This window comes from Cavia porcellus, unplaced genomic scaffold (genome assembly GCF_034190915.1).
Source record: "Cavia porcellus strain 051 isolate PalLab524CR breed Dunkin Hartley unplaced genomic scaffold, mCavPor4.1 scaffold_24, whole genome shotgun sequence".
NCBI lineage: Eukaryota > Metazoa > Chordata > Mammalia > Rodentia > Caviidae > Cavia > Cavia porcellus.
In genome coordinates, this window is record NW_026947507.1 from 14,084,224 (window position 1) to 14,110,054 (window position 25,831).

General features: G+C 36.7%; 1 protein-coding gene across 2 annotated transcripts in view; it reads right to left on the reverse strand.

Annotated features, from left to right (window-relative positions):
- Positions 1-25,831, reverse strand: part of Wwc2 (WW and C2 domain containing 2) — a 221,514-nt gene that overhangs the window by 7,955 nt on the left and 187,728 nt on the right. For both annotated transcript variants that reach the window (XM_063234691.1, XM_063234692.1), the window contains exons 17-21: positions 19,721-19,842; positions 17,168-17,366; positions 15,616-15,780; positions 14,393-14,485; positions 10,766-11,008 (exon numbers count right to left, since the gene is read on the reverse strand). In XM_063234691.1, coding sequence (XP_063090761.1) covers positions 10,766-11,008; positions 14,393-14,485; positions 15,616-15,780; positions 17,168-17,366; positions 19,721-19,842 — 822 coding nt within the window. The remainder of the gene's footprint in view (positions 1-10,765; positions 11,009-14,392; positions 14,486-15,615; positions 15,781-17,167; positions 17,367-19,720; positions 19,843-25,831) is intronic.

Genomic DNA, 25,831 nt, shown 5'->3' on the forward strand with positions numbered 1-25,831 from the left:
CAGGCACTAATTAGGGCTTGACTCCTTTTGCGTCTAAGAATTATATACACTGATGCATGGAGACGCAGCTCAGTTTTTCACTGCCATATAACATTGCACTGCATGACTCCACCATGCTATTTGTGTTACTGTTGACGGACACCTAGATGTTTTACATGAATACATTTTTAAAATAAAAATAAATAATACTATATTTCAAGCTTCCATTTCATTTCATTTCATTTCACTCAGTCACCCAATCAAATATTTGTTGACTGCCTTCTAAGATAAGGTGGTGAAAGGCAAAATCTCTAGAGCTGCATTATCTAAATTCGAATTCCCTTTCTATAACTTTATAGCTACTGGGGTTTGGGCATGTTGCTTGACCCTTCTTCCTTTGTAAACTGAGAATACTTTAAAGGGTTGTGATGTTTAAATGAGTCAATATATGTAAAGCATTTACAGCAGCATTCAAGATATCATTCAATGTATTATTCCAATGTTTGGCTATCACTGTTACAATTCTTACTCTACGCTAAGTAACCAGGAGTTAGGAAAACAGTGTAAATAAGACAGATGAAGACTACTTGGGGAGAAAATAGCAAAGATTAGAAACTTTAATATTGGTTTAAATAGTGAGATTAACAATACATTGTTAACATTTTCTCAGGTTAAGTTTTTTTTTTTGCGGTGTTGGAGATCAAACCCCTGGCGTCATGCATGCAAGGCAAATGTTCTACCACTGAGCTAGTCCATCCCCAGTCCAATATTTCATGAGGCTGACATAAACGGTATTGTGTTTTTAATTTCAAATTCTACTTGTGTACTGATGGCATATGGAGAAGCACTTAACTTGTACATTAACCTTATATCCTGCAAATCTGCTGTAATCAGTTATTAATTCTGAGAGGGTTTTTTTTTTTTTTGGTAGAAGTGATTCTTTTAGATTTTATATATAGACAATCACATCACCTATGAAAAAAATTTTAACTTTCTTCCCAGACTATGTATCTTTTCTTGCACTATTGTTTCAGCGGGGGCTTCCTGTGTTCCCGGAGGCTCCATGTGCTTTGACTGGTACTCTGTTTCTCTCACTCCAAATAGCAGAAACCACTCATTGTTATCCCTATCATAATGGCCTGTGACCTGATCAAGTAAAATCTGCTTCACAGGACCACTCTGGCATACTTACTTAGCAATGCTCATTTTCACAAGGATTACAGATTCTTTTCAAGGAGCTCTGGGCTCCCTGTCTCTTCTTCACAGAACCTTCATTTACAGACTTGCCTTGCCTACTGTCTCCTGCCAGCACAGAGCAGAAGGGCTTCCAAGGCAGGTACCTGTATGCCCTCCTCAGAGTCCCCAAGGCCCCTATAGGCAGCACATAGTAGGTGCTCAGTGCATTTGTGCTGAAGAAGTAAACGGGTGGTCTGTGAAAAAGTGGGCTTTTAGATGGCCTTTCAATTTAAAAGGCATTCAAAAGGCAAATGATAAAACAGTAACTCAAATAACAGGCACATAGGGTTTTCAAGGGGAAAAAGATAAGGAACACAATAGGTAATATGAAGAATAAACACAAATGTGAAATGAACAAGAAAGATCATTCACTCTCACAATAAACAGTGATCCCTTTCTTACCACGGGGTTGTACCTACCTGGCTGTAAAAACCTGCAACAGTGTTTACACTATAGCCTTTGCACTAAGCTACATCCCCAAATCTTCTTCACTTTGAGACAAGGTCCTGCTAAGTTACTAAGTTGCCCAGGCTGGGCTCAAACTTTAGAGCCTCTTGCCTTAGCCTCCCAGTGTGCTGGAATTACAGTGTGCCACAGTATGGTTACAAGGGACAGCAGGCACACACCTAACCCGTAACTTTCTAAAGCAGTGAGGGAACTGTGCTCTCTGCTCCCCAGAGTGAAGCATCCTGAGCCACACTTGTGACCCTGACTAAGCCGCAGAGGTGTGGGTATGGGTGGGTTGGGGGAGCACTACTGATTAGAGTCAGAGGCTGGGGAGAAAGCTTCTCTGGGAGAACTCCTCCAGCACTGGTCAGCTCTTTCTCTGAGGCCTCATAAATGTGGCACTGCCAAGTGCAGACCACTGGTCATGATGGTGACAGCTAGAGTGCTCAAGGAAATGGTCAGATATTGGTATCTGTTCGCTGCTTGTTGCAGTTAGAGCAAGTGTGATCAACTCAGCCCAGAAGTAAACTGGTAGGCACAGAGATGTAAAAAGACTAGCTCTGCTTAGGGGTGGAAACTTGTAGACTGTAAGTTGATGGAGACTCTCATAATTGGGATCCTTCTGGACCTCAGCAGCCTTCTGTGGTAATTTAAGCAGTTTAAGACCAGTGCCAGCAACAAGAGACTGAAAGATGTTGTCTTCCCATCTATGCCCAGTTTCAGAAACCCTCAAGGCCAGAAAGTCAAGGAATGGTGCTCTTGAGCTTAAAAGTCATGACAAAGACAAGGATCTTTTGTAAAAGGAAGGAGACCAAGAGGTACAGGGAGTGGAAGGGGATAAGAAAAGAATTAAGATGTGTTATATATGTACATGTACCTACAGGGAATGCCATCATTATGTACTGTAAACCTGCACTAATAAAAAAATCTTTAACCACGGTTCATAGTCAAATCAATACTAACAATTTTTCCATTAAGAATTTAGTAACTTAATATTTTGATTTCTCCATAGAATGGTAGAAGTCATTTCTCTGTGTGTACTAAACCAATAGTTTCTGTGGGAAAACGTGCAAAGATAAGTATAAAAATTATTATAAGTGAAAATTTAGGAGATTATCATTAGTAGGATAGTTAAGTAATTGTAATATATTTATACAGGGTCTGTACATTTATTTATATATTATTTATTAAAAATAATAAATTACAAAAATATTTATTCATAATGAAATGTTGTTCATCATCTATTCCAAGAATTAAATGTGGGAAAAGAAAAACATCTTTGATGATCCCATTTTTGTGAATCTCTTCCAAATAACATGAATCTGTAACACACATGGGCATAAAAAGGGTGACAGGAATATGGGCAACTGTCAACACTGGTCATTTTTGGAGACTGGAATTGCATGGGGAACTTACATTTTTTGCTTTATATAGTTCTGCATTATTTGAATTTATTACAATAGGCAGGTGTTACTTAAATTTCAAACTTAAAAATTATTTAGAAAAAGTGCATCAAATTTATTTTAAAACTAAAAATAAACATCTTTTAGGAAAGATGAGATTTTCAAATTATTGATTCATATACAAGTTTATATAGGATTACCACTTTATGGAATTCTAAGGCTCCTACAATGGGCCATTTCTGGTACTTTGCTAATAATCACTCTCTGCAATAACTTCTGATGTTTTCATCACAAAGATTCCTTTTCCAGATTTTTCTACTCTTCTCCCTTTACCTCTCCTTTGGAAAGGTTTTGTCTATAAAAATAGCTGTATTTTTTAAGCAACAATTCTCTCTGGATTATGTTGTAATTGATGGGATCATTACTCCCAGAGCTTGTGCATTTATGTAATTCAAGTTCAGAGGGGACAACTGTGATATTTTAATTACTTGGTGAAGTCTTATCTTTAATAAATGGATGACTCTTCATTAGGTCCCAGATAAGGAAGTACTGGCTTGGTACATTACACTTCTAATGCACTGTAGTACATCAAATTACTACATTAGTAATTACACTAAGATATTGCTGCTATTCAAATTCTTGGTAAATTACCACAAAAATAAATCAATCTTAAAACACTCATTTTCTGTGTGACTCAAACAAAAGAGATCAAGAGAAACCAGAGAAGAAACATAAATGCAGAATCATATGCAAATAAAAACAAGTGATTCTGTTTTCTTACCCAAAATTTTATTTTATTAGGACGGAAACACAACAGGCTCTTAGGATCCAGTACTCAGTCTTCTGTTGCGTTCCGTATAAATGGAATGTAGAGATTTCTCTTATCCTTTGTAAACCACTATTACAATAGTTCTTCTAAATAGCCTAATGGGAGCTGACATTTTTAACTACCAGCATTTTTTGTTTGTTCTTTTTGAGACAGGGTCTCACTATGAGGTTCAGACGGGCCTTGAGCTCACTTTGTAGCCCAGGCTGCTCTTGAATTCCCAATGATTCTCCTGCCTCAGTCCCCCAAGTGCTGGGATTACAGGCTGTGACACCATGTTCAGCAACTACCAGTAATTTTGTGATAATTATAAAGTTGTTTTGAAACTTGGAAGTATTTTGGACAATATAAGACTGACCACAGAACACACAAAAATATTCCCTTCCTGAAAAATAAGAATATACTTCACAAAAGATGATGTCCCTGTATTTATAGCTTGACCATGTTAGTTTCTGGTTGCTGTGACAAAATCCTAAGAAAATCAACTTAAAAGAGGAAAGGTTTATTCTGGCTCATAGTTTCAGAGGTTTCCGTTTTTGGTCACCTGGCTCTGATCTTTGGAGCCTGTGATGAACTTCAAAGAAAATCACAATAGTGAGATGCGGTGGAGTAGAGCTGCTTACCTCACAGACCCCGGAAGCAGAAAGAGCAGGGGCCAGGTCCCATCAACACACCAAACCTAACTTCTTCCCACTAGACCTGGTCTCCTGAAGTTTCCACATTTCCCAATAGCGCCATCAGGTGGGACCAAGCCTTCAACACATGAGCCTTTGGGGGACATTCCAGATCCAAACTGCAACACATACCTTTACCTTTCATTAAAATTCTAGGGGACAAAATATATTTCAGAGTTTTTATCAGCTATTAATCAGCAGTAATCAATTTTTTAGTTAGATGTCAATGCTGTCTTTCATTGTAATCATTAAGACCAATTTTGTTAAACAGGGTGTATTAATATCTTTGACATAATTTTTCAGCAGATTCTAACTTCCACAAGTGTCAACATCAGTATTATTTTTAAGCTTTTAAAAGTCTAGCACTACAAAACTTTGGCATTTTGATAGGGATATACTCAGAGGAAGAAACAGAAAGTTCTGTTTTGTAAATAACACAGGCTCCAAAGACACCTTCCCCTCACACTCCAGCAAGTCTTGCTAAGCTGCCTGGATCATAAGAACTGGAAGCTACTTCTGATGGCCCCAGACTCCAGGAGCGGGTGATTAACCTCCAGTTTACATGATGGGAGCCTGACCTGCAGAAAGGTCCAGTGATTTACTTAGTTGCACTGAGAAACTTAATGGAATAAGGAACACAATTCAGTCTTAATTTACAGCTCTCAGCTTCTTGCTCTGCTTCCTAAGGGGGCTGTACAATACACGAGGACACTAACTAAGATTCAATTTTTATGGCAAGCTACAAAAGAGGCTTTCACCACAAAGGAAGGAGGTTATAGAGTGTGACCCTGAGACCTGACAGCTTTCCCTGACAAGAGAGGAACATCCGAAATCTGCTACTGGCTTCAGTTTACTGCTTTTCTGGGAGCTGTATTTTTATGGCAATTGGCAGCCTCTTTGCTCATCATTAGGCACTTTATGATCATCCTGCTGGAAATCTCACAAATCCCCAGCACTGTGGGGAAATGGTAAAATGAAAGGGCAGTGTGTGAGTGAATGTGTATGCTGGTGTGCCTCATGTATATTAACAAGTAGATGTGGAAGTGAAAAGGAAAGTCACTGGTAGGGGTGGCACCTGACAGGTGGAGAGAGACTGGGGAGAGTGGGGCGTGGGCCATGCTGCCTGGCACTCAGGTATCACTCCCTATGTTGCATTTATCTACTCCTAGTAAGTAAAGATAAAATCTTTTGATCAAGAGGTGGGCAAGAGGCAAGCAAAACTACAACAGGAAAAATCCATGGCTGATAAACCAGATCTGCAGCTTTTTTTTTTTTTTTTTTTTTTTTGTCTTTATCGGTACCAGGGATCGAACTCACAACTGTCTGCTTACAAGGCAAGTGCTTATGCCGCTGAGCTAAATCCCCAGGCTCGAGATCTGCAGCTTTAATGAGGCCCAGGTGATCTTTACCAAGGTTAGAATGACCATCTACTACAGGTACTATAGAACAGAAAGAAGCTAAGGTAGCATCACATTCCCTTGGGAATTTACCCCTAGCCCGGGCACCATGGAGGCTGAAGAGGAAGTCTTTGCATTATGAGGCTTCTGTTTTGCTTTTTACAGGAAAAACTTCTGCTTAAATTTTTATACTAAGAAGTTATTGGGCTTTATAGACTTTTCACATTCCATCTGTTTGTAGTAAGTGCAAATCTAAGGGTTTCCTTAGTGTAGAAGAAAAACAAAAGTCATCCAAAAAAACCCTGAATCTTGAATCGGCTATCAACAATAGCCAAAATCTTACCAGAATCCTACAATGAAACACAGTTTAAAAGCACAGGAAAAGTATATTTATGATGCTTTTACTTTTGAAAGAATGCCTTAATCTTGTTTTTTAATCAGTATTAGAAATAATGATTGGGTATGTCCAAGTCTTAACTTTATTTTGTGGGAAAATGTCTAACTGTGGGGACAAGGAAGAAGTCTTCCACGCTAGCCAGCCACCACACCTCTCACTGTCATACTACCCTTTCAAAGAGCATCTCGCTAGCAACCTGCAGTGGCACCCACTATTCAGGCTTTTAAGGCTCTCTGCAATTTTGCCCCAGTCTGTGTTATCTCCAACCAGGGAGGAAGACACAGAATAGGTACTAGGGATACAAGAATCTATACATGAAGATATATTTCCTATTTATTCCTATGAGTTTCCAATCTTCATTTCTGACACTGAAGTTCATAATCTGTCCAGTGTTAATTTCTATACATTAGGCAGGGAGCTAATGGCATCTTTTTCCATAATAATCTTTTCTTCCAGCTTCTTTGGCTGTGGTGCTAGGGATGGAACGCGGAGCCTCACATATGATAAACAAGTGCTCTACCACTGAGCTGCGGGCCAACCCATTCCAGCTCTTTATTCAATGGCTCCTTCCTTGCCACTGGCTGACATGACCTGCATACTGAGATGCTCTACATGTATGTGCATTGGCTTCTGGGCTATGTCACATCATGATCAATCTCTTGATTTTTTTTATACCAATTCCACACAGGTGAATTCCTATCTCACATTTTTCTTCTCCAAATTATCTTACCTATTCTTCCCCCTTTCTTGTTCCATTAACTGTGTCAGTATCCATGAAAAATCATACAGTATTTTGCTTGGCATTAGACTCTATGGCACATTTTAGAAGAACCAACCATCTTCAACCATGTTAATTTTTCCCCTAGAGCAGAGATTGGCAAACTGGGGCCTGCCATCTGTTTTTTAAATAAAGTTTTATTAGAATGGTCACAGTCATTTACTTACATCTTCTTTAAGGTACACTAGAAAAGTTGAGTAGCAACAATAGAAATTATATGGTCCAAAAAAGCCTAAAACATTTAGGAACTGGCCCTTTATAGGAAAAGTATGCAGAGCCCTGCTCTATATGAGTATGATATAGTTTTCCATAAACCTAGGTGTTTTCACATTTCCCAAAGATTTGTAGTTTTCCCTATACTAAATACTTGATTTTCCTGCAAATATTAATAATTAAATTTTCTTGTTGTTTTTGGTCAATGTATAGAAATGTACCAGATTTTCAGATATTAATCTATTTATCTTGATAAACTCTTATTTCTAAAAACTTGAAAATTTTTGATATACACAACCACATTACCTGCAATAATGACAACTTTATTTTCTTTTTTCCAATCTTTCTGCTTCTTTTTTTCTTTAACTATAGGCACTGATTACTCCTAACTCAATGCTGAACAGAAGAGTGTGAAATATCTGTCTCACTGTAAAAGCAATAATTTCAATGTTTGTCTCTTTACAATTGTAGTTGCTTTAGGTTACTGTTAATCATTTATAATTTAAAGCTTTTCTAACTTACTAGAAGTTTTAAATACCAGTGTTGACTTTTATCAATGTACTCTTGCATCCATTGAATTGATCAAATTGTTTTTATCCTTTTTTATTTTTTAGTAATTTAAAACTTTTAATTAGTATATGCTTGTAGCACACAATGATTAGATTCATCATGGTAAATTGATACAAGTACATAAACACATCTCAATTCTCTTTTACTTCCTCTTCTTGTCTCTCTCCCTTCTCTCAGTCTCTTGGTCGCCCTTCCATTTTCAAAAGATCTAGTTCCTGGTTTCTTATTATCTATCTTTCATTTTGCTCTTTAAATGATTTATCCTTTGGGTTTCTCATGTAAGACGAACCAAGGGACATTTAAGCTTGTGAGTCTGATTTACTTCACTTTATGACTTTAAGGTACATCTGTTTGTCTTTTAAACTGATTGGTTATATTAGATTTTTCTAATAAAAAAGAATTATTCCACAACTCAACATGATCACAATGTAGTTTTTAAAAATATGCTACTGGGTTCTATTTACGAATATTTTAGTCAGGTTTTTTTTATATTCATAAACAAAACTACCTTGTGATTTTCCTTTCTTATAACATCACTGCTCTTTTAAAATCAGAAATGTTGGCCACATAGAATGAATATGTTGTGTTCTTTTTTGAATGTATGAAAGAGATAATCTGTGCTTTGAAAGTTTGGTGAAATTTCTTTATAGAACATAAAGACATTAGGTGTTTTGTGATATATTTTGAGTCACTCATGCTATTTCTTGAAGAGTTAGTCATTTCAACTTTCCCTCACTTCTTTTATCAGCTCCTACATTTCATATTTTCCCAGGTATTTGTCCAAATTGTGTGCATATATTTATGATGATATTCAATTATCTTTTAAATCTCAAATTTATCTGTAATTTTGTGACTACTTTATCTTCTTTCCATTTTTTTTTTTAGACAGGGTCTTCCTATGTAGTCTAGGGTGGCCTCAAATGCATGATCCCCCTGCTTCAGTTTCCTGAGTGCTACAGGAATTACAGGCATCTATCACTACCTTGGCTTTCTTCATTATCTACTTTTTATTGCTACAGTTTTTTTTTTTTCAAAGAGCTTTTTCTTTACTGAACTTCTCTCTACACAATGGAGATTAACAATCAAAGAGAAAGATAAACTGCAATAAGAAGCAATTTTCAGATGAATGTTAGCATCATGATATTAAGAGAAAAAGTCCCACGTTTTTTAAGCTACTGATACCTAAGGACGTACAATTTCATATTATGACAAACTAGAAACAAACAAGCAACACAAACCCTAAAGATACCAAGTTCTGTTTATATACATAGTTGTAAAACTCTAATTCAACTTTAAAATCTCTGACCCATACGAATGAAAAGATTATAATGTTTTCCTGGATTGATCAAAGTCAATCTGTGACTCATTTAAGTTATAGCTGATGCTGAATTGAAAGATCAGGAGGATAAAAAGATGGTTATGAACCCTGAGTTTACAAACATGTGAGGAAGTTACTTCAGTTCTGTACTCAGTTTTGTTTTGTAAAGTGATAGCTTGCAGTGGGTGCCATCCTTCTGGGAGCTCTTCACTGTTGGGTCTTCAACTGGACCTCTGCTAATGCAGCATGCAGAGCCTGGGGTGGGGGTGGGGTCTCTACTCCCTAGGGATGAAGTTCACTACCCACGCTCAACCAGTTTATATGCTTCCTCCGGGACCTCTCCTGTCCTCCCCAGGAAGAGATTTGTCTTGTGGACCCAGTACGGCTGAGTCATCTCCTTTATCAAAATTGTGTTTGATTATCCTGCATTCACTGTTTTGTTAAACATAGGTTACAATTCAACTCCAAGCTGGGCAAACATTTTCATTAAGTGTCCTTTCTAGGAAGGGGCATAGGATAGAGATTGATTTTGCCTATCGGTTTGATTCTTGAAATTCATTAAATTTCTGAATTCTAACCACCATAAGTAGCAATATTCAGTTAAACAACTTAAACTTTCCCATTAGTACCACAATTACAAGAGTAAAAGGACCTGAAGAGAAAAGTTTACATTATGGACAATATTTTTCTATTAGTTCAAGGAAGTGTTCACTGTATTTCAGCTTCCTACTCAAAGGAATTGAAAGAAAATATCATTTTGGCATTTGTAATATTTTAGTAATATGAACATTATTTATAATATGGATGTGAATATACATTTCAACACCAAAATACAAAGTCTAAACTTCAGAGAATAAATCAGTTCCATATTCATGCAGATTCTTGAAACTGTTAGTGATATGTAAGGTGGTAGAATGAAATAGTCCCTTTAAAATATTCTATTTTTTAATCAATGACTTTTATCTTATTTTGCATAGATACTTGTATAGTGAAAGGCAGAAGGGAAGGCCAGTATGTAAATTGTAATCTTTCTTGGAGGTAGGAAAGAAAGTGAAATTTAGGAACATTAAAATTAGCACTGTATTTACAATTAATGTGGTTAATGAATTTTAAAAGGAGCTATTAATAGAAAATTCAAACAAACATACCACTTATCCAGACAGAAATAATGCTAAGGAGAAATGGCTATGACTTTTTTTCTCTCTGTCACACTCCCTATCAGGAAGTCAGTGGTCACCAATGCTGTAGGGTGTGTGTGTGTGTGTGTGTGTGTGTGTGTGTGTGTGTGTGTGTGTGTGTGTGTGTGTAGAAATGGTGGCGGGTGGGGGGCTCTCATTTATATTATGGTGGGTGGAAGAATTAGTATTTAAGTAATACTCAGGATTTAAAAACACCAGATTGAGCACTGTGTAAAAGGCATGTACCAAGGCCTAGAAAAAGCAAATGCTTTTGAGCCAGTTGGAGGTGTGAGCTGGGAACCTCCTGTCTTTAGACTTTAACAAGGATGAGCCACACTGTGGTCTGTACCTGCTTCTCCGCTTGTTTCAGAAGCTTCTGGAATCTCTCATCTTCTAGCACACCAGGGGGAAGGTCAGTCTCTCCCTGAGCTTTCAGCTCCTCCAGCTTTTGCCGCAAGCCCCTCAGGGCCTGCAGCTCATCATTGAGGCGGCTCTGGTGGGTTAAAGAGGCCTGAAGGTCCAGTTCTAAGTCTAGAGATGTGCGCACTGGGCATTCTTGGGCTGTCCTTCTGAGGACTGGCTGGCACACCGTCTGGAGAGTTAGAAAACACGACAAATCATCTCTGTTATATGGATAGTCATTGACTCTGCCTGTTTCCCCTGTGGTGCGATAGGACTGCTTTTCACTACTCCCTGGTCTGTTGAGTACCTAACCTACCAAGTGACTTGGTTAGGCCAACCAAAGGTAGGTGGAAGGTGCATGCCTTACTTCCAAGAGGAAGCTGGCCAATGTCAGAATGAGATCTACAGTTTTGTCTCCTGCTAGACAGAAAGCAGTAGCCAGAGAAGGAGGTTCCATCACAGCCTGGGCTCTAATGAGAACAACAGGACCAGGGCATCAGCTGAACTGCAGTGACAAGTAACTCAGCAAGAAATATATTTTACCGTTTTTGACCAGAGATTTTATAAACTTACTACCTTCCCTACAGTAGCCTAGCTTAACTTGCTTTGGGTGAAAAATAAACATGTCACCAGAAACTTACACGTCCTCTGTTTCAGGACATAGGACCACCCCCACAGATCATCCCTGTGCTAGTACTTCCAACAGTGCTGGCCACACTACAGCTGGTTGATGGGGTTAAGAAGCTGCCTCCCTCCTCCAGCTAGTATGTTCACATTCCAACTCTTCCTTGATTTCCCCTGAAGCATTATGTACTTTTGCTATTAAATTATGTCTGTTGTTCTGTTCTTTCCTTGGGGCCAATGTTATCCTCTTGTCAAGAAGTAATTATTGAATATGTACGAATAAAGGTCTGCTGTAAGTTTTGTAGGCAGGACACCAGGAAGACTGGTACAACTCCCATCCCCCACTGGGGACCAAATCCAGGTCCTTGTGCATGTTTGTGAGGGCAGAGGCAGAACAGAAGTGCTAAGAACAAAAGTGCTACAGAAGTTTAGCACCTAAATGTTTAGTGAACATGCACACAAAGATCTCTGATCTTATATCATTGTCCACCAGACAGTAAGGAACAGTAAAATGTGAATTTGTATCTTAAATGCTATAGGAAGTCAGGGAAGGAATAGATCGATTAGAACTGGATCAGACTCATTTGAGAAAGACTACTTTAACATAATCTGGGTAAGACAGCATATGTAGACAGTACAAGACAGTATCTTCTGCCTAGGTTGTCAGCTCTGGAAATGGAAAATAAGAGGTTCCTAGTAAGAACTGGTGCTGTGTGATATAAGAAAAGAGAGCCTCACACTTGACATGCGCTCCAGTATGAAGATTTAGAACAGTGGTGCTCATGAAAGATGGAGGGAGAGGGCCTGTCTCAGCCTCCTTTAGGTATTTTAGGGTCTAAATCCAAATTGTAATACCTTTGACTGTTTCGTCCCAGACCCTCCCCTTTTATCCAACATATCTGTCCTGTGTGTTTACTTAAAACTCTAGATGCTCGGTTTCTATAACCTTTTTATTCTTAAGTTTCCTCTTCTCAACCTTTCCACACTTTAACAAATACATGACATAGCAAGAATCATCTAGACTCACGTTTACTTTGACTGCATTACTGGTTTTCCAGAATCAAAAATCTTTCCTAGGTGTTATACGTAAGGAGCCCTTCTAAGGACTCCACTGTGTACTGAAGTGCTGGTAAATGTTCAACAAAAGACTCTGGGGTGGGGATTAATGATCTGCAGGTTTTGCAGATTTTTATGGTACCAACTGCTTCCACTGTAAGGCATCCATGTGATATCATTGAATAGGGAAGAGCCAGAATGAAGAGGTTTAACCTATCACTGCCAAAGTGACGCGACCTTATTCACTCTCCTGGCACTTGGCCATCCCAACTAGGTATTGCTTTGTTTTCTTAGACCTCTATGCCATTTTCATGCTGTAACTTCTGAATGAGACTTTCATTCTCATTTTTGTGTAACCATATGTACTTCCTTAAAAGCCATTTAAAAATAATCTTTATACAATGTTTTAGGATAAACTTCTGTATGGTTCAAGTAGTACTAAAACTAAATTTACAAATAATCTGTTTTCAGGTCCACTCAACTTATAAAGTTCTGGTTAAAATTTCTCTAAAGTGTGCTGCCTTCCTTGAAAAGCATGTGCTGCTTCAGGAAACAGGTGACTGAGAAAGAAAGTGAGAAGAATTTTCACTCAAGATGATGAAAATTTAGGTGCTTTCAAAGTATAAAGTTTGATTATCTGAAAGATCTATGTCTCAGAATTTCCTACAAATTTCCATATGTTACAGCATAAGATACATTAGCCTTTACACAAGAGAAATAGTTGTTATTATTTTCCAGTAGCTAGGAAGCCCAAGAAGACAGCTATGTTTGTCCTCTGCACATGGTGGCATGAAACCAGAGCAACACTGGGGAAGAGCCTACTTCTGACTTCTCCTTCCAGCTCCCAGCCCTGCCTTCCAATCCACAGTGCCACGGCTCTGCTACAAAGTGAGCACTTCTCACTCACGCATACCTTCCTACTCATGGCATTCCATCCCACCTTTCAACAGCTCCTAGTACCCACCACTTCTCCCAGACCACACACTCCTTCCTACCCCAAAGCTATCATTTTCTTTGAATTTCTTCCCAGGTCTCAAGGCAATAGGATCCCCCACCCCACCCCATGGAGTATGTGTTAGATTCTGCTGCAGAGAAGCTCCCTTCTTGTCTTCCCCAGCACTCTGGGTACACCTGAGTCTTTCCTTTACTGTAGACTCCTGAGGTGGGAGTCTATGGTACCCGTGATGAGAGTCCAACAGGTACAGAGCTCCATGCTTATCAAACTCACATTTTAAACCAAAATGAAAGTAGTAAACAAACAGCTTTTTAAAAAAATTTCAGCCATTAGAAAGCAAACAGGAATTTCTGAACTACTTGAAGAATTTGGCCTTTTAATTTATTTAAATATTATCTCAGACTTATCCTTAACACTTTCCTAGACTGACGTATACAGGAAAACTTGACCGGGGCTGCCCCATCATTTGAACTTATTAGAGATAACTATTTAGTCAAGTTGTAAAATTATGTGCCTAAAATATTAAACAAAAATAAAGATATGTAAAGACCTGCGTGCCACTCCTTTGCAGAGTGTCTGCCCCCTCTGAGAAGGTACCCAGTACTATACTCCTCCCACAAAGGCTCTGGAGCCAGAGATGGTGTGGAGCTGTGTCTGCATTGTTAGAAATGATGCTCTTCGGGCTTGGCATGCCCTTTTCCCACAGATACTGATAATCAATTTCCAGTCTAAATTTTCACAGGTTTCAAATCAGTGATGAATGAATGCTCTTAAGCACATCCACCCTGGTTCATCTGCATCTCAGTGTGATCACTGTTACATAAGTTAACAGCCCTAGAGAAAGGACACTGACACCCAGAAGTTCTGCAATTTTTATCTTTGCAATTCCTGAATGTGGACTGGTCCAGGGCAGTGGGATGTGGCTGAGGGAATACATACCCTTTTGACCCGCAAACTGCGCCGTTCAGTGGAGTTTCTCACAAACAGTGATTTTTTAGCCAAAGTTGAACTGTCACTGTCACTCCGATTTAACTAGTGACAAAAGATTTAAAAAGTTACCATATAACAGAGTGCTTGTAGAAACTGGAATAGAGAAGCTTATCCACTCCAAAAAAGATCTTCCTTGTTCTACAGTCTTGCTCTTCTTAAATAATTTAAATGACTGTTTTTCAGTAGCAGTTATCAAAGTCACAAGTTAAAACAACTATACATTTTAAAAAATAAAACGGCCCTTTGTATATTGAGTAACAGTCAGTACAACTTTCCTTAAAGTTTTACAGACAGTATGGAGCTCAAAGTCTGAGTTAAGACACATAGAATGCTCTTGGCTCAGGCTGCACCTGCTTCAGGTCTCTGGTGAGTGTCACCTTTGCAGTAAAACCTACTTAGGGCCCTATGGACCATTCTTAGCCCCATAATGTGTGGATCCCCACCCAAGACACTTCGCTGATTATTCATCATAGTTATTGTTTATGTCCTGACTCATTCACAAGAAAGCTCTGCAAGAGAAGGACTCTGGATCTCTTTTGTTTCCAAGTTCCTAGCAATATGCTTAATAAAAGTCTTTTTGACTTGAATGAATAAATTAGTTATTTAAAATATTTCTAATCTATTTTATATTGTACTATTAAATTTATTATAGACCATAAATACTTCTAGAAGTATAATTTGGTAAACTAAAGCATATTCCACAATCTTCTTCACAGAACCATGAGCCTGATTCAGGGTCCAAAGGCATTGTTAAAGAGATGATTATTGTTCTAAAATCCAAGTCATAATTTTCAGTTCATTAAGATTAACATATATGCTTGAAGCAGATATGATATGTAGCAGATATAAAATGGTATCTTAAAAACCACTTTATCTTTCTAAACAAAGACAGAGGTTCAAAATTTCTTAGCATCCAGTCCTTGAATGTCACTTACTTGCCAAAGAAATTACACTAGAACTGGTGAGACACTGAATTTTGGGGAAAATAACTAACCAAAAAGAACCTTAGGCGTGTGACATCTTTCATATATCTTGTGGCACTTCTAGCCATTAGTATTTATAGTCAGCTTCTGCAGCCCCCAGTGCACATGTCTTGTCATTAATGAGCTACTGACTGGCAGGAAAAGAAGAAGCTGCAATCTAGGGCTTCATTAGGAGCGCCGTCACCTCACCCTGCAGATGTACTGGCTCCGCTCTCCTGGAGAAAACGTTTGGGAGCGCACTATCACGCTGCTCCTCACGAATGGATGCTGTCGAGAGCTCAGACTGCTGCGATCTTTTGGGCGAACTGTCACACTGTCACTAACTGCTTCATCAGTATTTGTCTCTTTGTCAACCTACGAGAGAAATTGGCAATTTGTTAGGAGCTGGTAGATGTGTGACCATTTATGCTTTCTTCTTCTAGGTAAGAGGGAAATATTTAATGGAAAACAGAGAGTCACCAGGCACCAGGGACGCCTGCAGTTCAGAGAATGGTACTTGAGTAGGGAAGTGGGGAGAATGGTTTTCTATTGAGTTCTTAGGAAGCTACTCACAGAAAATAAGAGATAGCTGTCCAAAGTTAACCATAGAGGAGGTTACCTTTAATAGGTTGGTTTTAAAAATGAAGGTTTAGATTTAGAGACATTGTATAAAGAATATATTGAAAATATATCATCCTTAAACACTACATTTTCTGACTAGTTTTCTCCAGAATAACTATACCTATTTTCTTCCAGAATAATGATAAAAATAACTAAATATAAGAGAATAAAAATATACCACAAAGTTATAGATTTAAATGAAATATATAATTATACATATAAGAATATAATAACTTGTGAAGTTGAGTTTGAATTCTTTCTGAATCATTGGAAGTGCAACAAAAATTAAACAAGTAAAAATGGAAAGGTGTCAAAACACCAACTGTAGACAAGGCAGGCATCTATATTTTATCTTACAAGTGTAACTTGATTCCACGCCTGCCTTTTGATGAAAGTTTGCTTCTTTGTAAAAGGAAGTTTTCAGTCAGGAAAGCTACATTATTTTGTTAGGAATAATGAGCTGGAATTTTCTGAACTCCATGACAGACATCCCAAGTGCGCCAGCATTTGCAAAGCTGGAAAAGCACTTTCCCCATCTGGGGATGGTAGTCTCAACACGTCTCTCACTTTGCTAGCAAAGCTGCCTCTGCTTTATCACATGGTTGGCATCTGTGCCTATCCCACGTCATTTGCCATCTGTCAGAGAAGACTTCAAGCAGAAAAACACCACCTAACCAAAAGTAACTTCTAATGTTTACTTTCATGTTTGAAATTGAAGTATTTTTGAAACTTAATACAGTTAAGTAGTCATACTGCTGTTATCTAATCAAGAAAATACTTTTAATAAACATTCACAGAACACTGAAAGTGGTCTAATTTAGTCCTCTACTTGTTTTCTTGGTTTCTTTCTTTCTTTACTTATTTTTTTCCTGGTGCTAGGGATTGAATCCAGGGCTTTGCTCACACTAAACAAGTACTCTATCACAGAGCTATATTCCAAATCCATTATTTCTCTTTTAATAACAATTAAGCGAAGAATTAGTAATTTGGGCCCATTTAAAATTTTTAATGCATTTACAATGCTTCTTAGTGACCATTCTCAAAAATGCCTTTCATAATCAGTTTGTGGACCAAAATCCTAATATGAAATTACTGGTGCCTGCGAGGCCTTGGTTTCACGGAGGCATAGTTGGATATTCACCAGGGCAGTTTTTCCAGAAGGCAGCTCTCTTGTATGGTTTCTGGCACACTCCTTGTCTTTCCTACACCTGTCTTCGTGCATCTCGGGCAAGCTGGCGCATGAATTTAAGTCCTCTGTACAGCTACCGTCTTCTGCCAACTTAACTTCGGCCCCTTTTTCAGCCACAATTTCATCAGAGGTCTCTCCCAGCAGTGTTAGCCTATTGTGAAATAAAACAAAGCATACATTCAGCTAAGCAGGCCTACTTCCTAAAGAGTGCAACCTGGGCATGTTAGCCTGTCACCTGGGAAATAAACAATGAACTTACACATATTCAACGCATTCTTTGACTGGAATTTTTAACTAGCACATAAAAAGTAAAACTCTCACTTTATTTTCTAGCAATCTAGCAGCAAAATCACCATAATTTGGTACTAAAATTTTAAATTTATGAAATTTACCTAACTTTCAGACAGTAAAATAAAAATATTCTGAATGTCATATAAATTTTAATCTTGTCATTTAAAAATATGGAAACATCATAAAATGACTTGGTACTAGTTATTTATTATAGAATTAATTATATAACAGGAGGTTACTCTCAGCTAAGAGTGAATAAAGACATAATAATTAAAAATACTCATTCCTAAAAAAAAAATATACTCATTTCTGGCTGTGCTCATAATCTAACAGAGAGAACCTATGTAAAAGGAGACTCTTGTTGCCACAGGAGCTCATCTTTCACAAAAGCACTGGGTAGCATTAAAGAATTAAAAGACAGTTGATACAAAATAGATAAAGCAAGAGTTTTAGGATGGTTTAGAACATCTCTTGCTTTGCTGAGTCTCACATTCTTAGAATGGAAACATTGTTTCCACTGACATCTAAATGTCCAGCTTTGAATGAAAACATTTTTCCCATTCATATCTAAAACTTCAGCTTTAATTGCAACTGGTGATATACTGGTACTGACAAATTAGTACAGACTAGTTATTCAATACCTAACCATGAGATAAAATGGGGAATCAGTATTAACTACTATAACTTACAAGATCCTATTTTTATAAACCAAGTATTGTTTTTGAAATATGTGTACACTGTACTTTACAAACATGAGAAAAGCTTTATATTTAAAGATGCTGGGATAAATTTTATAATCACTCTCATATTTGTTCTCTACTGCTCTGATTTTTATTCATTACAACTGACTTTTTATAAGCAGTGTCTTTGTTCTTCCTTCCAAATGTCCATGACTGTTTTATTTATGACATATCTTGTCACCAAGTTTCTTAAAAGTTTAACATATACACATGTGCATAGAAATGCATACGTATGTATGCAGATGCATACATATACCACCAATGTATATGTACACACTATAAACAGTAGACCAATCAAACATTAACAGTACAAATAACTCGTATGTAAAAGTTAATCTAAATGAGTTTACACTGTATATATACTTAAAACTTCAGCATTCACTAAAATTTGTTTTTAGAGAAAACAGTGCAAACTAAGAAATATAGTTCTTTAGATAGGCATATGAGTGAACATCACATTCTTTTTCATTTTTATCGGTACCGGGGATTGAACTCAGGACCGCCTGCCTGCAAGGCAGGTGCTTATGCCACTTAGCTAAATTCCCAGCCACATCACATCTTTTTTTCTTCTTCTTTTTTTTCTTTTTGTATTTATTGAGACCAGGTCTCACTATACAATTCAGGCAGGCCTTGAGCTCACTCTGTAGCTCAGGCTGGTTTTTAACTTGCAACATGCCTCCTGCCTCAGCCTCCCAAGTGCTGATAGGTTTGCGCCACAATGCCCAGCTTGTGCTCTTTTTTAAAGAGAGTATAAATACAGAGTAGGAAGCAGAAAAATCAAGAAGGTAAAAGTAGTAATAGAGAATTGGCCATTGAGAAAATATCTCCCTAATATTTGCTTTGCCTTACCAGAGTCTAAATGGCATTCTTGGTATTTCAAAGTTAAAAAAAGAAAAGAAAAGAAAACAAAAATAAAAAATAGTTTTTAATTGATCTGACTCTATAATAAGCCACCATTGTCTTTCAAAACTGATAGTTTACACTTAGAAAAAGTTTAGAAAATAGTGCTGAAGTTTTACTTTAGCAAGCCAAGCCTGGTGACATAGGCCTATATGTCACCTGGCAGGCTGAAGCAGTTCATTTTCAAGTTTGAGTCCTACCCAGGCAATTTAGTTACTTAGTGAGACACTGCCTCAAAATTTAAAAAAAAAAAAAAAAAAAAAAAAAAAAAAATCAGCTGGGGATGTAGCATAGTGCAAAGGCTCTACGTTTAATCTCAGTACAGGAAAAAACAAAAAATCAAATCCCTGAAGCAAGAATAAAAATCTGGCTAGCATGTTCACTTTACCCACCGGCTTCCCACTACCTCCTTTAACCAAGGAGAGATTCTCTAGCCTTAGCTGTCTAAAGCCACAATGTTTCCCATAATTCCAGAACAAGACATGAACTTATAAAGGTTTCCTTGGAAGAGTCTTAAAGAAACCAAAACACCCTCACAGAGTTGCCACTAGTGAAAGGAAAGTGACTATTCTACCAGTCTCCTTCTGCACCATGATGCTCCACTATAGGCCCCGGTTCCTCCTCTTCTTGTGCTAATTCTTGTTCCACAGCTAACAGCTCAGCTGACGTTCTTGCAAGCAAGGCTGACACTGCATCCTGGGAATGTAAAACATAAGGCAATTAACATCATATACTCTAAGAAATGATTTAAAAACTCATCAGATGCAGACTTATACTTCCAGCTGTAAAGTAGCTTGTGCCAGACTCAACTCTCCTGCTGAGCACAAATATGAAAACTGAATAAAAAGAAACAAAAAAATCTTCTAGGTATTTTAAAACAATGAAGAGTAAGTAACAAAGGCTATCAGGACTAGAGGGTCAAAAATCCAGAGAAGAGACATACAAAAAGGTTAAATAACCTTAATTGGGTTACAGACCTGTCCCACAAGGCTTGGTTTGCTTTAAAAAGTAATTTTTAAACACAATTTTCTAAATTTTTTTTAAAAGTGTAAACAATTTGTGAAAGCTAATGGTAGCATATTATAGAGTCATTGCCAGTCTTTCCCCTTGGGGACATGTGTCTGGTCTAGGTGTGGAACGTGCAGGCCAAACAGACTGGCAGCCTGGGACTGCAAGTGCAGGATCAGGACAGAAGACGACCAGCACAGCCATGATCACAGAAAATGAACTCAGGGCAAGCTTAACAGTATCCCTTACGTTACTGCCAAGGCGTTTTTCATTCCTAAGCTATATATCTGCAGAGTAAGAAGCCGAAAAACAAAAGCAAAAACCAATTGCTAAAATAATAAGCAGATATTTCAGAAGTCTTAAAGGGACCCAAGGAGAGAAAAATTAGAATTCAGGTGCCCTGAATGATTTGGGTAATCTTCCCATATTCTAATTTGCCTTCTAGAAGAGTATTAAATCCTCTCTGGAAGATGTATCAGTGAGAGCCTCCACAATCCCTCAAACACAATAGCCAGCATTCCATCAAGATGTAATAACTGAAAGCCAAAAGAAACAACAGGCAGACCCATACGTGATTTACACACTGCAGGTATTTAAATAAAAATTTAAATATTTACAATTCATGAAATGGTAGATCAACCATAAGCCTAAAGAAAAAACATAGCATATCAGAATAAATTTGATGAAAATAAAAGAGATAAAATCTTATATTCAGTGAAAGAAAAAATAATATATTCCTTTGTAAAAATCAAAAGTCAGCTTGTTCTCCAACAGCTTGACAATGGAAATCAAATGACAAAATATGTTATCTGTAACATGTTCAAAGAAAAACTTCCTATCCAGAATTCTGAGGGTGGCAAAAACTGTCCTTCACAAATTAGGCTGAAATAGACAACAACAGACCTGTATAAAGAGAAATATTAAAGAAAAACTTGCAGGTAGAAGGAAAATGACACACATGAAAATATAAAAATGCGAAAGGTAATAAAATACGCCACCAGACTGGAATAAAAACAGATCTGAAGGTCAATGGAATAGATTAGAGGATACAACCACAACTACAAACACACTCAACCACCTTATCTTTGAGAAAGGGGCCAAATATGTTCACTAGAAGAACGACAGTCTCTTTAATAAATGGTGCTGGAAAAACTGACTCTTTGTATGCCAAAAACTAAAACTAGATCTATGCCTATCACCATGTACTAAACTAAAATCTAAATGGATCAAATATCTGCATATTAAAACAGAAATACTAAATCTGTTGGAAGACAAACTAGGGAGAAATCTTGAAGACATACAGGTGGGTAGAGAATTCACGAACAGGAATCAAACCACACAGGAAATACTTCCCAGACTCAGTTTTGGGATCACGTTTTGTTAAAAAATTTCTGCATGTCAAAAGAAATCTCCAGCATAGTGAACAGAAAACTCACAAACTGGGAAAAAAATCTTAGTGAACTGTCCCTCAGACACAGGACTTTTGTCTAAAACATATAAAGAATTAAAAAAAAAATCAGACCCCCAAAATTCAAAGATCCAATCCAAAATTGGGCATCTGAAATGAATACATACTTCTCAGATGAAGAAATACAAATGGCAAAGAAATACATGAAAAAATGTTCATCATCATTAGTCATTAGAGAATTACAAATTAAAAGAAAACTGAGATTCCATCTCACTCCTGAAAGAATGGCTAGGATCAAGAAAACTACCAACAACAAAGGAACTCTTCTGCACTGTTGGTGGGAATGTAGACTGGTGCAACCACTGTGGAGGTCAATCTGGAGGTTCCTCAAAAAGCTGGGATTGGAAGTCCCATTTGACCCAGCTATTCCACTTCTAGGCATATTCCCAGAAGAACTGAAAACATCATACCACAGTGATATATGTGCACCTATGTTTATTACAGCACAATTTGTAATAGCCAGATCTTGGAAACAACCTAAGTGTTCATCAACTGAGGAATGGATATAAAAGTTGTGGTACTTTTATACAATGGAGTACTACTCAGCTATAAATAATGATCACACTGAGATATTTATAAATAAATGGACACAACTTGAGACCGTACTCATAAGCAAAATAAATCAAACTCACATGTATAAATACCATATAGTCTCCCTAGTGTAAGAAATGGTAAGCGTACATAAGATTTTATGGTAATCATGATTCCCCATTACATTGCTTTGAAGTGTTATAATGTTCTGGTTCATTAGTTGGAATGGTTTTATTCTGTTTTGTTTGATTTTATTATGTGTAATGGTATGAACAGCTACGTTGAAGAAAATAAGACATTATGACAGCCATTGCTGATTTAATATCATTTTGCTTTGAAGTCCTACCATACTTTTGTTCTTCTGTTTCCATTGGTTATATCATGTTGTATCTTACTGGATTTTAATATGTGATAGTATAAACAACTTTTTTATGGAAAATGAGATAATATAGTAGCCATTGTTTGTTTTCTGTTATTTGGTTCTGAATGTCCTGTAATACTTTCATTCTCTGGAGTACTATTGTACATGAAGGTATGCTCAACTATTTCAAAGAAAGAGACATTATGGTAGCTACTATTATATCGGGTTGTCCTGTGGTGAAGTACTGTGTTGCTTACATTGTTCTGTTCTTATCTGCTTTGTTCTGTCCTCTTTTGTCTTAATCTCTTTAAAATAAAAAAAAAATGCACCACCACTTGCAAAAAGCTGGAGAAGTGTAACTGAATATTGATTATAATAAAGTAATAAGAATGTTTTATGGGACTCATACTATTTGTGACTAAAATATATAATAATAATAATAATGCAGAAGGAAGAAAGACAGTAAGCGGAGTTAAAATCTTTTAAAATCCATAAACTCTCAGAGAAAAAAGTAAAGATATTAACTGAAGGTAGCTCCTAATCAGATAAAGATTTATGCTCAGAAAAAAGAAGTGATAGGCTGTATAGTTGCTTCCTCTTATCTAAGGTTTGCTTTCCATGCTTTCAGGTACTCATGGTGAACCACAGTCCCAAACTTTTAAATAGAATAGTCCAGAATTAAACAACTGGTAAGTTTTAAATTGTACAGCATTCCAGTAATATTATTAAACCTTCAACTGTCCCACTTGGTACCGCCTGGGAAATGAGTCATCTGCTGTTCAGTGTATACACACTGTATATACTACCTACTCACCAGTCATGTAATAGCTATCACAGTTATCAAAGTGACAGCTGTATCATTGTACTGGGTTCAAGAATCCTTAATTTAGTTAATGAAGGGCCTAAAGTACATCGGTAGTGATGCTTGCAATATGCACATGCTGAAGGAAGCTATAAAGCACTTTAAGGGAAAAGGTGAAAGTTCTTAATAAAGAAAGACAAAGAATCATACACAGAGGTTTTTCTTTTTGTTTGTTTGTTTTTTTGTCTTTTTCTTTTTTATCAGTACCAGGGATCGAACTCATGACCACACACTTGCAAGGCAGGTGCTTATGCTGCTGAGCTAAATCCCCAGCCCCTAATACGCAGAGTTGTAAACATCTATTGTAAAAATGATTATGTCAAACCTGTGAAATAGTGAAGCAGACATTCATGCTAGTTTTGTTGCTACACTGTAAACTGCAAAAATTATAGCCACAATGTGATAAATACTTAGTTAAGATAGAAAAAGCACTGAATTTGTGTGTATGCATAGGAAAAACATAGTATATATATATATATATATATATATATATATATATATATATATATATGCTTCAGTATCAGTTTTAGGCATTCACTGAGGATGTTCAAATAGTGGGTCCTATTGTATGATTTAATAGAAAAGAAAAACTTTTGAAGGAAGCAATCCAGAAGACAGAGAAAAATAACAAAGATAGAACTAAAAGAAAATAAGCAGCAAAATGACAGGTTCAAATTCAAATGTATCAATAATAACACTAAATGCAAATGAGCTAAGTATTTCAATTAAATGATGGAAATTTTAAGACTGGATAATCAACCAATACTAACTATATATTGCTTACAAAAGGAATGTTTTCCTTTTTTTTTTTTTTTTTTTTTTTGTCTTTTTCCTTTTTATCGGTACCGGGGATTGAACCCACGACTGCCTGCTTGCAAGGCAGGCACTTATGCCACTGAGCTAAATTCTCAGCCCCAAGAGGAATGCTTTCAACACAAGAACTCAGAAAGGTTGAAAGTAAAAGAATGGAAAAACATAAGCTATGCAGAAACTGATTTTAAAAAAACATGCTTATATAGCTTACTAAACAAAGTAGACTTTTAAACTAGAGTTGTTATTAGAGATAGAGGCATATCATAATAATAAAAGGTTCAGGTGAACAGAGAGAACACAACGCTAAATTTATATTTATATAATAACAGACTCAAAAAGCGAAAGATATCAAAACTACAAGGAGAAATACACTTATGTGCCATTATAAGCGAGATTTAAACATACTGAGCAATAACTAATAAAACAAGCATACTGAAAAACTAGACGTAGAAAATTTGAAAAACATTAAGAAACTTGACATAAAGAATATACATTCTTTTCAAGAATAATGGAATGTTCACCAAAAACATATCTCATGCTAAGCTATAAAGCAAGTCCCAATATTCTATACAATTAAATAGTATGTACTCTGTTCTCTGAAAACCATGAACTAAAACTGGAAATCAGTGCTAAAAGAGAAGCAGAATGAATAAAACTGTTTAGAAACGAAGTAAGAGTACTTTTTTAAAAACCTAATGGTTTATAAAAAAAAGCATTAAATTTTCAACATCAACTGTTTTTTGGTATACAAAGTCTAAAAAATAACAGCAGAAATAACTTCCTATTAAACCACAATGAAAATACCAATAAGACTCTACAACAAAAATAATCTTTACTCCAACTATCACATCTAAGGCAGTTTTCACACATGAAAACAACAAATTCCATAAATAATAAATACTAAAAATTCAATTAAAAAACCTAATTGTCAAAAAATACAATGTAAAGTATAAAATATTTTTAACACAAGGACAATTTCATAGCATCATACACTACAAAAAGCTGCCAGAGCTGTGTGCAAAAACAAATTTTTAGTCTCAAATCCATATACTAAAAAAAAAAAAAAAAAAGATCAGTGAAATCTGAGTGCCTATTTCAAGATGCAGAAAAGAAGAGCAAATTAACCCAAAAAAGTATAAGCAAAGAAATAGTAACTAACAGGAACCAGCAAAATAGTAGACAAATGCATGTATGTATAACAAAGAAAAATATACAGGCCAAAAGTTAGTTCTTGGAGGGAGGAGGAGAAAAGGGGAAGGTGATTAAAAAAGAAACAAGCTGTGATACGTGTAATCACTCCCCCCTAATGACTGTAAACTACATGAATTGCAAATGTATCCTAACAAAGTAAAAATGAATAAAATAAAAAGTTTGATAAGTACCTGAGAAGACCAGGGCAGAAAAGCACTAATGACCAATATGAGTAATGAAACAATGCAGAAAATGCTTGCATATATAAAAAGATAAAAGGATACTATGAATAACTTTATGCTAAGATCAGTAATTTTTTTTTTTTAAGATCGGTAATTTTGATTAAGTGGACAGGGCTGTAGGTATAGTTGGGATGCCTAGTGCCCCGGACGTGCACTGTAACTCAAAGTGATAGATCTTGAATGGTACAAGTAATGTATCATCTTCAGAG